The 13,358-nt window shown below is 50.9% G+C and overlaps 1 protein-coding gene across 4 annotated transcripts in view; it reads left to right on the plus strand.

Annotated features, from left to right (window-relative positions):
- Positions 1-4,412: 4,412 nt before the first annotated feature.
- GAS7 (growth arrest specific 7) overlaps positions 4,413-13,358 on the plus strand; it is a 103,185-nt gene continuing 94,239 nt past the window's right edge. For 2 of the 4 annotated variants that reach the window (XM_055797942.1, XM_055797944.1), the window contains exon 1: positions 4,417-4,750. In XM_055797942.1, coding sequence (XP_055653917.1) covers positions 4,568-4,750 — 183 coding nt within the window. In that variant the 5' untranslated portion in view covers positions 4,417-4,567. Of the gene's footprint in view, positions 4,751-13,358 lie in introns of all 4 variants that reach the window. The other 2 variants (XM_055797945.1, XM_055797943.1) reach the window with 2 other exon arrangements.

Consider the following 13,358-nt stretch of genomic DNA (forward strand, 5'->3'; position numbering starts at 1 on the left):
GTCTTCACCCTAGACTCTTCGGCAGCAGACAGGGAAAAAAAGGTCCTTTCAAGGTGAGACTCATCTCACCCTTACACAGAATGCATTTATGTAACACCAATTTTAGAACCGGTTTCTCATTGCTAAGTGGAATACCCTCCTAGAACAGATAATAGAGTGAGTATGACAGTTGTGGTGGCTCAGGAAATAAATTCAGAGGGATTTTACAGCCAGAGGGATTGTTTTGATCATTCAGTCAGACCTGCTGAGTACTGGCCAGAGAACACCTGCATCCAGCCAAGATGCTTTAGCTGAGCTGGTACAGGGGTTAGAAACCAAGGATGAGACTGAAAGCTGACTGATTCATTCCAATGCCTGGTACCCTTGAAGCTGCAAATCTGCATGTTTCTGGGGTAGCTTCCATGCCCTTCATCTAGTGACTCTGGCTCTAATATGCTAGATAAAAAAGCTTTCTATGCTCAGAAATAATTCTCATTATCAATAGAAAACACATCACCCTTGTACATCCTTTCCAGTAAAGACAATACATGATGCAGAAGCAAACATAGGTCTAAGCCTTTGGTAAGAGCTGTTCTCTGTGCAAGAAGTAAAGCCGTTTTGCAAGCTGAGGAGAAGGACCAGACATATCTCAAGAGAAAGCAACTGTGTAATTATCTGCACAATGAAATGATGATTACTTATCAAGAGATAAGTACCTCCAGCGACTGGAAAGGGATCCTCTGACATGAGCAGAGCCCTTCTGTTTACAGACTGGACATTCGTACACAAGCCAAAGTGAAGTTGTAGTGTTTACATTTGGGCTTGCCCACTGAAAAGCTGAAGTCTGTAATTGCTTCAGGAAGTGGACAGCCCTAGGACTAAAACCCTGTTAGAGTTTTTTTTCATCTAGAAAGTTCACGCAAAAAGGGGCAGAAGCCTACAAAAATATCAGAAAGGGAGATAAAGAGAAAGCAGAATAAGTTGGAAGTATAAAAATGCAGAGTTAAAAAATATCAGAGAATAAACTGAAGAAAAATATTTACGTATTCTGGCAACATTAAACATAAGAAAAGTAAAATTTAGACTAAAATTCACTGTTGTACATGAAAATGCTAAACTATTTGGTTCTGTGTTCCAACATAGGGAGAGCTGGGTTTGCACATGCTAAAGAAAAACATGTGGGTTTTTGTTCGATTTCAGTCCTTGCCATCTATAAATGGCATTGTTAGAGAATACCGGCGATAGATGTACCTGGATGCATGCCATGGTATCAGGTCTGTTGCTTTTCACCAAGCAAGGCGCAGCTGGTGTGATAATAACACGTAATGGATCACAGTTCAATAGTTATCAGCTTAAATGCTTATCAAAAGAGCATATTTTAAGCAATTCACCACAAACTCAGAGATTCAAAAACAGAACTGTAGAGAGTAGTCCAAAAATTGTTGAAAGAATCCAAAGAAAAAAACCCTGAAAAGCTGAGCTCAGCTTGCTGCTTAGTCTGTCTAACTGGAGGACAGCTACATTGAAAGTCACCTGGAATGTTCAGGAGGAAGGCTACAGCAGGCTTCCTGAGCACTCACTTTAAAGGAAAAAGTATTGCAAATGTATAAAACTCCAGGAAAAGAGAGAGAGAAAAATACTCTATTGTGTCACATAAATAAAAAGCCTGTGCAGCCCGAGGCTGGGAGACACACATGATGGTGTGCTCCGGGCACAAAGGGTGGTAGTTGTTCTGAATTTGCTCCTCACTGCTGTTTGCAAAGCAAGAACAAATCAAAAGGAAAATGGGAGGCTCTTCCTCCATGAAAAGAGATAGAAGAGAAAGGAATCTGAATGTTAGAAACAGGACAGGCCGTACAGGAGTTAGTGGTCAGTGAGCATCTGTGAAAAGGACTGAGCTCCCAGGAAAGCACCACAAACTGCAAAACTTGGAGTGACTCGCAGAAGCATCTGTGTTCTTTCCGCTAGAACCGAAGTTGATGCAGGACCCACACCAGCACCTGTTCCCTGAAACGCATTGCCCAGGCATGCAGTTGTGCAAACACGCAGGCGGTCACAGACAAGTAGGACACCTGGCTTGCACACACTGCAGTAGGTCGTGTATACACTCAAGCCGAGAGAGTTACAAATGGGCAGGGAGCATCACACACAGGCTGCAGTCATGTGAACACCTGCATGCCCAAATGTGCAGCGTAATGCAGGCACTTTCATACAGCAGAGTGGGACACACAACTGACTTGTGCACATCATCATCATCATCATAAGCCCAGTGGAGTGTTAGTGACTGGAATATGGAGATAGTTTAGTAACACACACAGATGGTGACACAGATCTCATGCTCTCCGGAGCAGCGTGCATGAATGCACTGTGGCTTATATAGATGCACACTGTCTCAAACCGCCCTGAGTGGAGGATCTCACCAACCAGCAGAGAAACGCAGTGTATGCTTACTGCTGCCAAGATGTACACACTCCTGTACTCTCCTGTGGACCAGCAATGTTCTCAAACACATACACACCAAGTTCAGTGGTCACACCCTTGCACGCACCTAAGGGTCCTACAAATGCAGTGGGAGCAGATGCATGTTTTCCTGCTTACCCACAGGGTGAGCATCAGAGGAGACGTGGCCATGTCCACTGGGCACATCTGGCCCCCATCAGTCAGTGGGGAGAAGGACCTACTCATCTCACCGACGTCTGAGTACAGCAGCAGGTTTATGCCTCACCTTTTCCCTCTCCACCAGCTGGCTGAGGATGTTGGGTGGCAGGCCTGGGTACGGATGGGGGGGCTTTCAGGCAGATCCAACTCCTTTTGCCTCATCTCTTCCACACGCATGCTGGTGTGACTCTTGCAAACACAGAAGTGACCCTCTCTTCCACATGCCACATACTACTGATGGGTACCACACGCAGCACGTCACACAAACGCGGATGAGACCCTCATACATGCGTGCAGCAGTGAGTTACACCAGTCGCTAATTCTTTCAAGCACACTGGCGTGAGTCTCCTCATGCACAGGTGTGTGCAGGCACGTACACAGCCAGCTTACACACACACACACAGAGTCACACACAGGCAGCTGGGTCTCCCACGGCTGTCATGTAAGCACACATACCGGTCAGTCTCCTGTATGAGTGAGTCTCACCTGTGGCGGGGGGGGGGGGGGGGCACATACACAAACCCACGGGTGTGACATATGCAGCTCAGCCTCAAGGTGTGTGCTCACATGCCCCCCGGTGAGTCACACTCCCAGGTGTCTCTCACATGCATGCATGTGCCTCCTGCACAAGCAAGCCTATGTGCACCTTCATATGGGGTTGAATTTCATGCAAGATGGAGTTCCTCACACGCAGCCATAGGATAGTTTTGTACACAACCACGCACATACATATCCCACAAACAACATACAAGACGTAGCACAGAGGCACTCGGGGAGGCATGCCCTGCCTTTCAGGTACAGCCGTGTACACGTGGATGTGGGTGCTACGTGGGCGAGTCTCATACATACTTGCGCATCCTCTCACCCCCGCACAGGCACACGCACACGCAGAGTCACACAGATGCTGCAGAGTGAGTCAGGCACACCCAGAGCAGGCTGTGCACGCAGCGTGGGCGTTCATAAACAAAGCACACACGGAGCCTTGTCTCAGACACACACGCACGAGTGTCGCACAGTTGAGTGTGTCACAGATGCACACACATGGTGCATCTCTCACATACACGCAGGTGGCACACAGAGCAGTGTCACATGCACTGAGGTGTCTCATGCATGTGCAAGTCATGCATGTGCTGCAGGCAGGCAGGCACACGTGGAGCAAGTCGTGTGCTCGGCCGGGTGTTGCGGACACAGACACCTGGGGATGTGTCACACACACCTGTGCACTTTGTACATGCTTGGTGTGTCACACGACGTCTCTCAGGCAAAATGGATGTCACACACTTGGGTGCGTGTCGCAAATACACCCAGGGCGCCTGGAGCGTGCAGAGGTGCCCACCCCCCGCACCCAGACACGGGTGCCCATGCCACGCGGGCGGTGCTGCAGGCGGGCAGCCCACGGGGGTCTCGCAGCCCACGGGGGTCTCGCAGCCCACTCGGCGCCTCGCGGCGGCTGTGGCGGCGCCGGCAGGGGGGCGCGGGGGGGGTGGGGGCGCGGCTGCGCGCGCGGCTGGGGCACACCTGGGGGCGCTACCGCACGCGGGGCCCACAGGGCCCCCCTCCCCTTTCCCCCACTTCCCCCCCCCCCCCGGACGTTTCTCGTGCACCGGCGCACACGCGGTGTCCCCCCCCTCCCCGTCACTCACGGACACGCTGCCCCGCCGACACCAGCGCCGCACACGCGGAGCGGCTGCGCGCCCGGCTGCCCCCCCCCCCCCCGGCCCGCCCCGCCCCCGCCTCGCCCCCTCCCCGCCCGCGCCCGTGGGCTCCCGGCGCCGGGGCTGCCCCGCTCCGCCCGCGCGTGGCGCCGCCGTGGCCCTGGAGCGCGCGCGGCGCGGCGCGGCGGGGCGGGCGCGGGGCGCGGCCAGCGCGGGGCCTCCCGCAGCCCCGGCGCGGAGCGGGCGCGGGCGGAGCGCGGCCGCGGCCCGGCAGGATGTCGGGCTCCCGCTGCCAGACGCTGTACCCCTTCTCCGGGGAGCGGCACCGGCAGGGGCTCCGCTTCGCCGCGGGGGAGCTGATCACGGTGCTGCAGGTGCCGGACGGCGGCTGGTGGGAAGGGCAGAAGGAGGACGGGCTGCGCGGCTGGTTCCCGGCCAGCTACGTGCAGCTGCTGGAGGTAAGAGCGGGGCCGCGCCGGGCGGGCGGCCGGGCCGGGGAGGGGAGGCGAGGGGAGGGGGCCGTGCCGCAGCCCCCCGCCGGGCACGGCCCGGGCTGCGCCGCCGGTGCTGCCGCGTGTGCGGGCGGCGCGGGGGGCACGCGGGGCTGCAGGGCGCCGGTGCCGCCGGGACCCGCCCGGGCATCGCTGAGTGCCCGGCGCCGCGGGGGGCTGCGGCACGGCCCCGCTCCCGCTCCCGCCGCCGCAGCCGCCGAGGGGCCGGGCCGGCGCGCCCCCAGCCGCGGGCCCCGCTGGCCCCGGCGCTTTCACAGCCGCTGAACGGCACCACAAGCCGTGGGCGAGGCGGTGCAGCCCCTGTCAGCCGTGCGTGCGGGCCAGATGCTGGGCAAGATCCTCTCCCTCCTCGCTTGCTCCCGCTCCCCGTCCCTCTCCCGCTCCCCGTCCCTCTCCCTCTGGTTTCCTTTCGCTGAACGTCCCTTGGCTTTGCTTTCCGGATGAAGTAATCCCCGTACGTCCCTTCTGTTGCAACAGTTCCCTCGGCTGGCTGGAGGCACCTTGCCGCTGTATGTGGGGCATTGCCCCGGAAAGCCCAAGCAGAGTTAGAATCAGTCGCCGAGACTCTGAGGCTTTCCGTCGCGATGCCAAGAAGCTCCGTTAGCTTCCGTTGTTTTCAGGGCCCTGACAGCCAGGGAACGGCTGTATTCCCACCGCAGGACTGCTTGCAGCTGAGCTGGTTTATTGCTTTCTCTCCTGTGCAAACAGGACGCAATGTGAGTGTAAAATAACACATCCGTGAAGAGTGCCTTCACAGTCTCTGCATTTCTGAAAGGGAAAACTGAAACACCTCATGCGCCAAAGCAAGAACCTGCCATGAGCCCATCAGCCCTTCCTTTGCTGACCATGCCCTGTAGTCATTTGCAATTTAACCTAGCACGTGGGTATGGAGATGTTCTGAAGCAATGTCCTTGTGGCGACCAGGCCAAAGTGGTTAGCTGCACAGTGTTCCTTGGGTCAGCCTCTGCTTGTCCTCCAGGTTTCTAAGGGGCCTCAGAGAACCTGCTTTGCTTAGATGCGAGGCAGGCACTACCCACCCCAGGTTTTCCATGCACACCCTCTGGGGAATCCAGGGTGGCAGAACGGGACCTGCCACATGCATGCAGAGCAATGTCCTGTGAGCAAAAGATTCTGTGCAAAAGGACGTTTTGCCTATAGAGCTGGCAAAATTGCCTTTTGGTTCCTCTAGTCCAAATGAATTAAAAAAAACTGTGATGTTTCTGTTGAGCTTCTGTTTCTCATTCCTACTGGGAAAGTCACGGAAGTAGAAGCAAAATTTCCACACTCAGTGCTACAAGAGTGAGGCCTGGGACTTTCACGTGCCCCTGAAGCACTTGGGATGTTTTCTGATAAGCTTAAGAATGTGGGAGTCCTTTTGTTTGTCAGTTTTCCCACTTACAAGATTGTTTACTGAGATGTGTCAATGTTTGTGGTTTCACAAATTGCTAAATATTTACACATCTAACTAGGAATTTAGGAATTGTTTGAGGCAGAATGTATCATGAGATGGAAGGAACTCTGCTGAGCAAAGGCAGTGGGAAATCACTTCTGTGTATGCAATACCTTTGCTTTCCTATCATCTCCCTCTTGGAAACTCCTCTTCTCCTACTTAAGTCTGAGCAAGTTCCAGCTTCCACTGTGCTCAGACCAGTGCCTGCTGCCCCACAGGTGTGCCCTTCCGACCCTCGGCTTGTGTACCGCTGAAAACTTTGCTGCAGGCAGTTGTGCACACAGCCCAGCCTCCTTTCTCTTGAGCAAACCTGCAGAAAGAAGGCAAGACAGACAGCAAGTGCCAAGTGGTGGTGTTCACTCTGGCAGTTTTCATTTTCTCCACAGGTTCTGCCTGGTAAGGACTGTGAGCTAGAGTTAATAAATATGTCAAATGAGAGCTAAATAACGAAATCAGCCAAATTTATGGGACCACAGATACTTAGCATACATGAGAGTAAAGCAGATGTGTGAGAAGAAGTATCTGTGTGTCTCTCAGGGCTCTGTGCAGCTAGCCTTTCCGTCGTGTGCAGGCGTGTAGCTGGCTTGCTTAGGGACCTGATCTCACTGAAAGATGCTGTGATAGAGATACTGTCCCTCTCTGTTCTTTGATCCAAGTCCCTGTCCAACCATTGATACTGGAGCTGGCGTCAGGGAGGTGATGACAATGGGTGGTGATGATCACCAGATGGGGCCATGAACACGATTCTCCTTTTAGTACCAACCAGCACTTATGCTGGCTTCAGTTGGCCCTGGCCCTGCAGCTTTCATTAAGGTTCCGCATTATGTTCTGAGCTGAACGTAACCACAGGCAGTTGTTGAAAGAGGAAGATGTTATTCCCGCCTTCTGTGATGCCCTTACTTCCCCATGCTAGTTCACTCCAGCAAGTACCTATGCTCTTCTCTGTAGAGCCCTGTACCTCACTGTCCCGAAGGACAGCTGGCTGCATTTTCTGCCAGAGTAGTGGATGAACATGGCTTGTAGCATTGCCCGACGTGTGCCAGGGCAGGGAGGGTTTGCCCTGCATGGCACACACCTTTTCTCCTCTCAGCAAAGTCTGTCAGGAGGCTGCGTGCGACCAAAAGGAGACGACCTTCTAAAGCATTTGTGTCTTTAAACCTGGCACTGTCTATAGACAGGCAGGCTGGATTTTCTTATCCATACAACTTCACATCTACCAACGCTGAAATCTCCCCTGACAGTGCTCTTATAGTCTGCGCTGAGTTTTGGTCCTCAGCTGAAAGAGGAAAGCAAGGAAGGCACAAAGGACAGCAGGTGAGAGGGGAGTCTCTTCCACCCTTGAGCAGTTTAGCAGCCAGCCTGCACTGAGCTGGTTCCTGCTAGACAAAAGAGGAGGAATGGCTGTTCCTGATGCTCTCTCCGACCTGGGAGGAACTGTGCTGCTCCATCTGCATCTCTTCACGGGCAGACGGGCTGCAGAGCTGCCAGCGCTAGTCCTCTGCATGCTGCCACATGGCTCTAGCTGGCTTATCCGGGAGCTGAGAACAGGGCAGGGTCCTCTTCTGTACTGGAATGAAGCTGGGTTAATTAGCACTGATCATATACAACTGTGGGCTGGCTTCAGGGGTGGTGGGTTGGCCGATGTAGATAAGTTGCATGTGTGACTTGTTCTGTTAAGTGGTTGAGAGCCAATGAAGAGAGAGCAGCCAAGGAAGAGAAAGGGAGAGAGGAAGAAGCGGAGAGAAGAGAGAGCATGCCCTGGATGAGGCAAGATGTGGAGAAGGCATCAGAGGGACTGTATGAAGCGTATGCTGGTATGAGGTGGTAAAAAAAGATCTTGTGGTAGCTTGATAGTCTGGAAAGTGCTGCAACACTCCTCCTTGTGCAGACCCACACCTTGTGGTAGCTCTTGGCTCTGGTGGAGAAAAATAGGTATCTGTGGTTGGTGGTGAACCAGAATGGGGTTTAATGGCAAATGTGGAGTTGGTCAGCTCTAAGAAAGCCATGAAGATAGCTTGTGGGAGATGAACTCCAGTGCTAGAGATGGATGTTCCTGAGGGATTGCTGCCTTTGCTTCCTGAGTTCTCTTGCTAGCAAAAAAGTTTGTTCGGTTCATTCATCACAGAAGATCAAGGAAAGGACCAAAATTGTAGTGAATGTGGAGCGAGAGAGACACAGGGAGGTAAAGATGTTTGGCACCCTTTGGTTCCAGCTCCTGTGGTTGCCGCAGGCCCACAGTGGTGGGTTAGAAGAAAGCGATGGCTGGAGATTCCTGCTCATGGCAATGGTGGAAACAATGAGAGCTGGAGGAGTGTGTGGTAGGGATAAGCCAGGAACAAGATGTCTCTGTGAGCTCTGGAGAACATACAGTTGTCAGAAAGCAAAAGTGATACCATGAATCAAAAGCAGAGAGCAAAGTGAGCAAGGGAGGGTGTTAGCTCTGTGACAGGGTTCCGGATGGGTTCCCTAGGGCCGGGCTGGTTGGCAGCAGGCAGGGAGGCTGCTGCAGTCTTGTTCACAGAATTGGAGTTGGAAGGCACCTCTGGAGATCAGCTAGTCCAGCTTCCCTGGCCGTGGCTGGTCAGGTTTTGAATATCTCCAAAGATGGAGACTCTACAACCTTTCTGGGCGACCTATTCCAGTGTTTTACTAGCCTCACAGTTTTTTGTAGTGTTTAAAAGGGATTTTCTGTGGTTTTATTTGTGCCCATTGCATCTCATCCTTTCACTGGACACCACTGAGAATAGTCTGTCTCTGCTTTTCTTACTGTCATCCTATCCCATTGCTGCTGCTGCCGCACACCCCCCCCCCCCCCCCCAGTTTTATACATATTGATAACATCCCTCTTGATTCTTCTTGTCTTGATGCTAAACAGTACCAGTTCTTCAGCCTTTCCTTGTATGACAGATGCTCCAATCCCTTAGTTGTGGTCCATTGCCAGACTCTCTCCAGCATGTCCTTGCCTTCCTTGTGCTGGGAAGCCAAGTACTGTTTCTCATACTGTTGTGCTCTGACAGGTAGTAGGTTAATGGAGAAACAGCCCCTAGCCAGTATTTCCTGAACATGAGAATCCATTGACACCAGAGGAATCTGAAAGACTCCTGCCAAATTCATATGGTTTTGCTTTGACTGAGTTTGGTCTATGAGCAAGCAACACGCTTCTCCATGTTCAAGGGCTTGGGGAAGGAGTGATGTTGTTGCTTGTGATGCATGTCCCACTGAGCAGATACACCACCAGCTCCAGCCTTCACCCCCCCTTTGGTGGTTTATAGCTGTGTCAGCCATAAGACCTGAATGTCAGGGACTAGCAGCTGCATCTTTTGACCGTTTCCTCCCTCGTGCATACTTTTATATTTTTGCCTGACTTTTTGGCGACTTGAGGAGAGCCATACAGGGACCCTCTGTGCCAGGCTGTTGCCTGGTAGTGTTATCACTGAGAGTGGTGTTACTGCTCTGTCCCAGGTTAAGCAATTGCCCTTTCCAGCCTGGTGCAAAGAAGAATCTATGCAGACACAGGTGATGAGCAGTCCTTCAAGCCAGCACTGCTATGGTGAGCACACGTACAGAGCAAACAGAGCATGGTATTTGACACAGTGAGGGGTTTCTTAACAGCTGAAGGCAACAAATGTGTCCTATCCAGAGGCTGACTGCCTCTGTGCTCCACCTGCACCAGAGATGCTTGGGATGATGATGTGTGTAGAAAGATCTATACAGCCCTAGACCTGAGAGCAACCTAGTACAAGTCTTGTGTGTGTCCCATTTTGTCACAACCTTTACTAGTGCAGGGCAGCATAGATATCAGGAGGGCAAGGTGGTGTTGGACCTCTTGGGTATGCAGTCTGGGGGTTGCTTTGCACGGGACCCTCTGGGGAAATGCTGGCTGTTGTGTCTGCTGTTCTAGAGGACTGATTTTCAGAGTGGTGGGGAGATGTGTCATTCAGTCACATTTGCAAGCGGTTTGTTTGAAAATCTATTTTGGGCATTGCTTTTTGTATTTGTGGTTAGCTAGAAATCACTTATATAAGCAGCAGCAGTAGCAACATATGCAAATTTGCTGAAAATTGTCAGCACTTTTTATAGCTTCAGTCATCCCACAGATGTAAGTCTCTGTGAAGCACAGTGTGTGCTTCCAGCATGGATGGAGGTGGCTCTGGAATCTGAGACAAGCATAGGACTGACTGCTGCTGCTGATCTTGTCTGCACTTCCACAGCTTGATTTGCCTGAGCTGTGAGGCCCTTTGGAAGGGAAGGGTTGCACGCTTCCCCCTGATGCATGGTGCATGTGCAGGCATCGGACAGGTTTTTTTTTATACATTATTTCCACTGCTGTGTAATATTCGGGGGGGTAATCACCTCGCCTAACCCAATGTGTGGCATCTGCCATGTGGATGTTGAAATGTGCAAACAGCTGAGCCTGGAGGCTGCAGCATGCTTCACTGCGGGAGGCATGGCATGAACTGCTTCATGCCCAGGTAGTCACAGAGAAAAGTGTTGAAAGGAATTCATAGAAATAATAATGCCTTTAATTTATTTTGCAATAGCAGAGAATGTGTAGAGGATTTCAGTGCCAAACCGTGTCTTGTCATAAGATGATACGATCCAAGGAGACAGTGTGCTCAAGGAGAAACTAGAACCTGCCACCTGATGAGCAGGGAGAATTCCATTTCATAACAAAATTCAACTTCTGAACATTTATGTGAAACAGTATTGTGATGAACCCTCTTATTTTTACAGAGAAAAAAATTATGGTTTATGTTTCTCTTTCTTCACATTAGTGATGGAGCATATTTTGACCAGGAAAAACCCCAAAACATTTTGTCAGAAAATATCCAGCCAGCCCTAGAAATGAGCATTACTGTAGGCAGTACTACAGTGTGACAGCTGTGCTGTGTGCTGCCACAGAGAGGGCTGGCACGGGCAGCTGTCGTGGGAGCTATGTAACGTGTACGATGATACACTTGGAAGAGCGGAGATGTTGATACCCATTGCAACAGAGCTTTTCCCGATGACCGTACAAAGAAGAGTAAGGTTGTGTATGGGAAGTATCTGCCTGGCTGTGAGTACCTGAGGCCTGGGAAACTTGTATGTGGTGTCGGCACCTCCTGCACGCAGCAATGGTGTTTTGCTTTCTTAGCAGGTTCTTCTACACCCTTGGAGTATGTTACCTCACACTTTCTCATTCCTCCATCTCTCCACTCAAAAATCAGCTCAACATAAAAAGTCCTGGAAAGCAACAAGGACTGAGGGGATGTGTGACAATTTGGGGTACAATTTTTGCTGCTTTTTTCTAAAGATATTGTGGAAGAAGTCACAATCCAATATGTAGTCTCGTGTGGTGGGAGAGGAATCTGGTCCTTAGTCCAGTGTGATAAGGCTGTGGGTGCTGAACCCTTCTGTAGGTGGCTTGGCTAGGGAGAGAGCATGGTGCTGTGCTCGGGAACCTGTGCAGTGTCTGACACTGCAAGCTGAGCAGTCCAGCTACTTGGCTGAGCAGCTGCCAGGCTGGGACTGGTGCCCCTGTCCCCTGCCGGCCCTGCCCAGGGATGCCTGTGGCACCTTCTGGCTATTCTGCCACTGAGAGATGGTGCTGGGGAGGAGCAGTAACTGCGGCCAAGGGAGGGGGTGGCATCTCCTCCAGGCACAGAAGGATAATGCTGATCCTCCCGGTGCAGGGATGACTCCCTGTGGGGAAGACCAAGGAAGGCAAAGGGGGAGATTCACAAGGCTGCAGACGAGGCTGCTGCAGGTGCTGTCTCCGGAGGGAAGGGCAGAGTTTTCAAAATTTGGTGCTCACAGCTGCTGAGGCTGGTCTGCTTCACATGAGTCAACAGCAAACCTTTGTCCAAAGCAGGGCATTTGTGAGATAGGAGCGACAATGAGAATCATGTGGAACTGCTTTGTGTTTTAGTTTCAAAGTGGCATTTTTTCTCTCTGTGACTTTTGGTAACTGTATCTTTTCAGGCTGGAAACTGACACGGTCATCAACCACTGGCATTTCAGGGAAATGTGAACAAAATGAAATAATCTATTTTCTTTTATTAAAGGGTGAGGAAATTATGTTTTGCTGCCAGAGGATCACTTTTCTGAGGGATTTTAAAGCCCCATGAGAACATGAAGGAGATGTGATACCACAGTTCGTAATCCCTTGCTCACAAGAGTGCTGTCTGTCACCTATCTGATGATCATTGTCTTGGGCTGTTGAAATTATGGATCGCATTTTGTAACTGAATAGTACCATAAATACCCAAAATTCATGAAAGGAAGGGTCTTACTAATGGGTGTGACATTTGTTGTGAGCTTTTTTGTCCTCTGCTTGAGTAGGGGTGTTGCAGAACCTGGGCTTGTGGATGCTGCACCTGCAGCAGGTGGGAACAGTCTCATCGGTAGTCTTGCAGAAATTGCACAGGACAGAATTTTAAAAGATATTTTTCTTTATCCTTAGCTAAAAGACCAAAAAAATAAGAAAGTCATGGGAGGCTTAATCTGGAAGGATCTCTTCCTGCCCATGGATTACAAAGAGAGCATAAAAATGGTCTCACTGCAGGTGTCTGCCTTGTAGATGTTAAAGACTGAATGAGTTGCTGTGCACCTGCACATTAAGGGTGGATATACTGTGAAGATGAAAACCGTGGGTCATTTAAAGACTCACTTAAAGATCACTTAGTTCCCTCAAGAATTCCCTGTTCATTCTGTGCTTTGAATGGGGCACGTGCCCTGTAGACAAACACAGGAGTGGTTTCTGCAGTGGTAGGCATGGGGTAGTCTAAATAGTCTCACTTTCCAACTTGGATGCAGAATGTACCTTAAATGATGAGCGCTGCAAATGTGTGTTGATTGTATTACGTGGTACTTTATACTGAATGTAGTTTAAAAAGAGACAGTAGGAATAATGAGAAGATGCCAGATGCTCAGTATTTTCTAAAAAAAAAAACGCTTCACTTGGGTGTCCAAAATGGAAAATTTAGCTCTGAAAACAAGACCAGAAGATTGTGGCAGATTTGGTGGGCTTTGGTTTTCTCTAATCTTTCACTTTTACCTGTATGATAATAAATAAGTAGAATTAACTGATCGTTAAAATAATCAGATTTAACCATTCTTTTATTC

This window comes from Falco peregrinus, chromosome 2 (assembly GCF_023634155.1).
Source record: "Falco peregrinus isolate bFalPer1 chromosome 2, bFalPer1.pri, whole genome shotgun sequence".
Classification (NCBI taxonomy): Eukaryota; Metazoa; Chordata; class Aves; order Falconiformes; family Falconidae; genus Falco; species Falco peregrinus.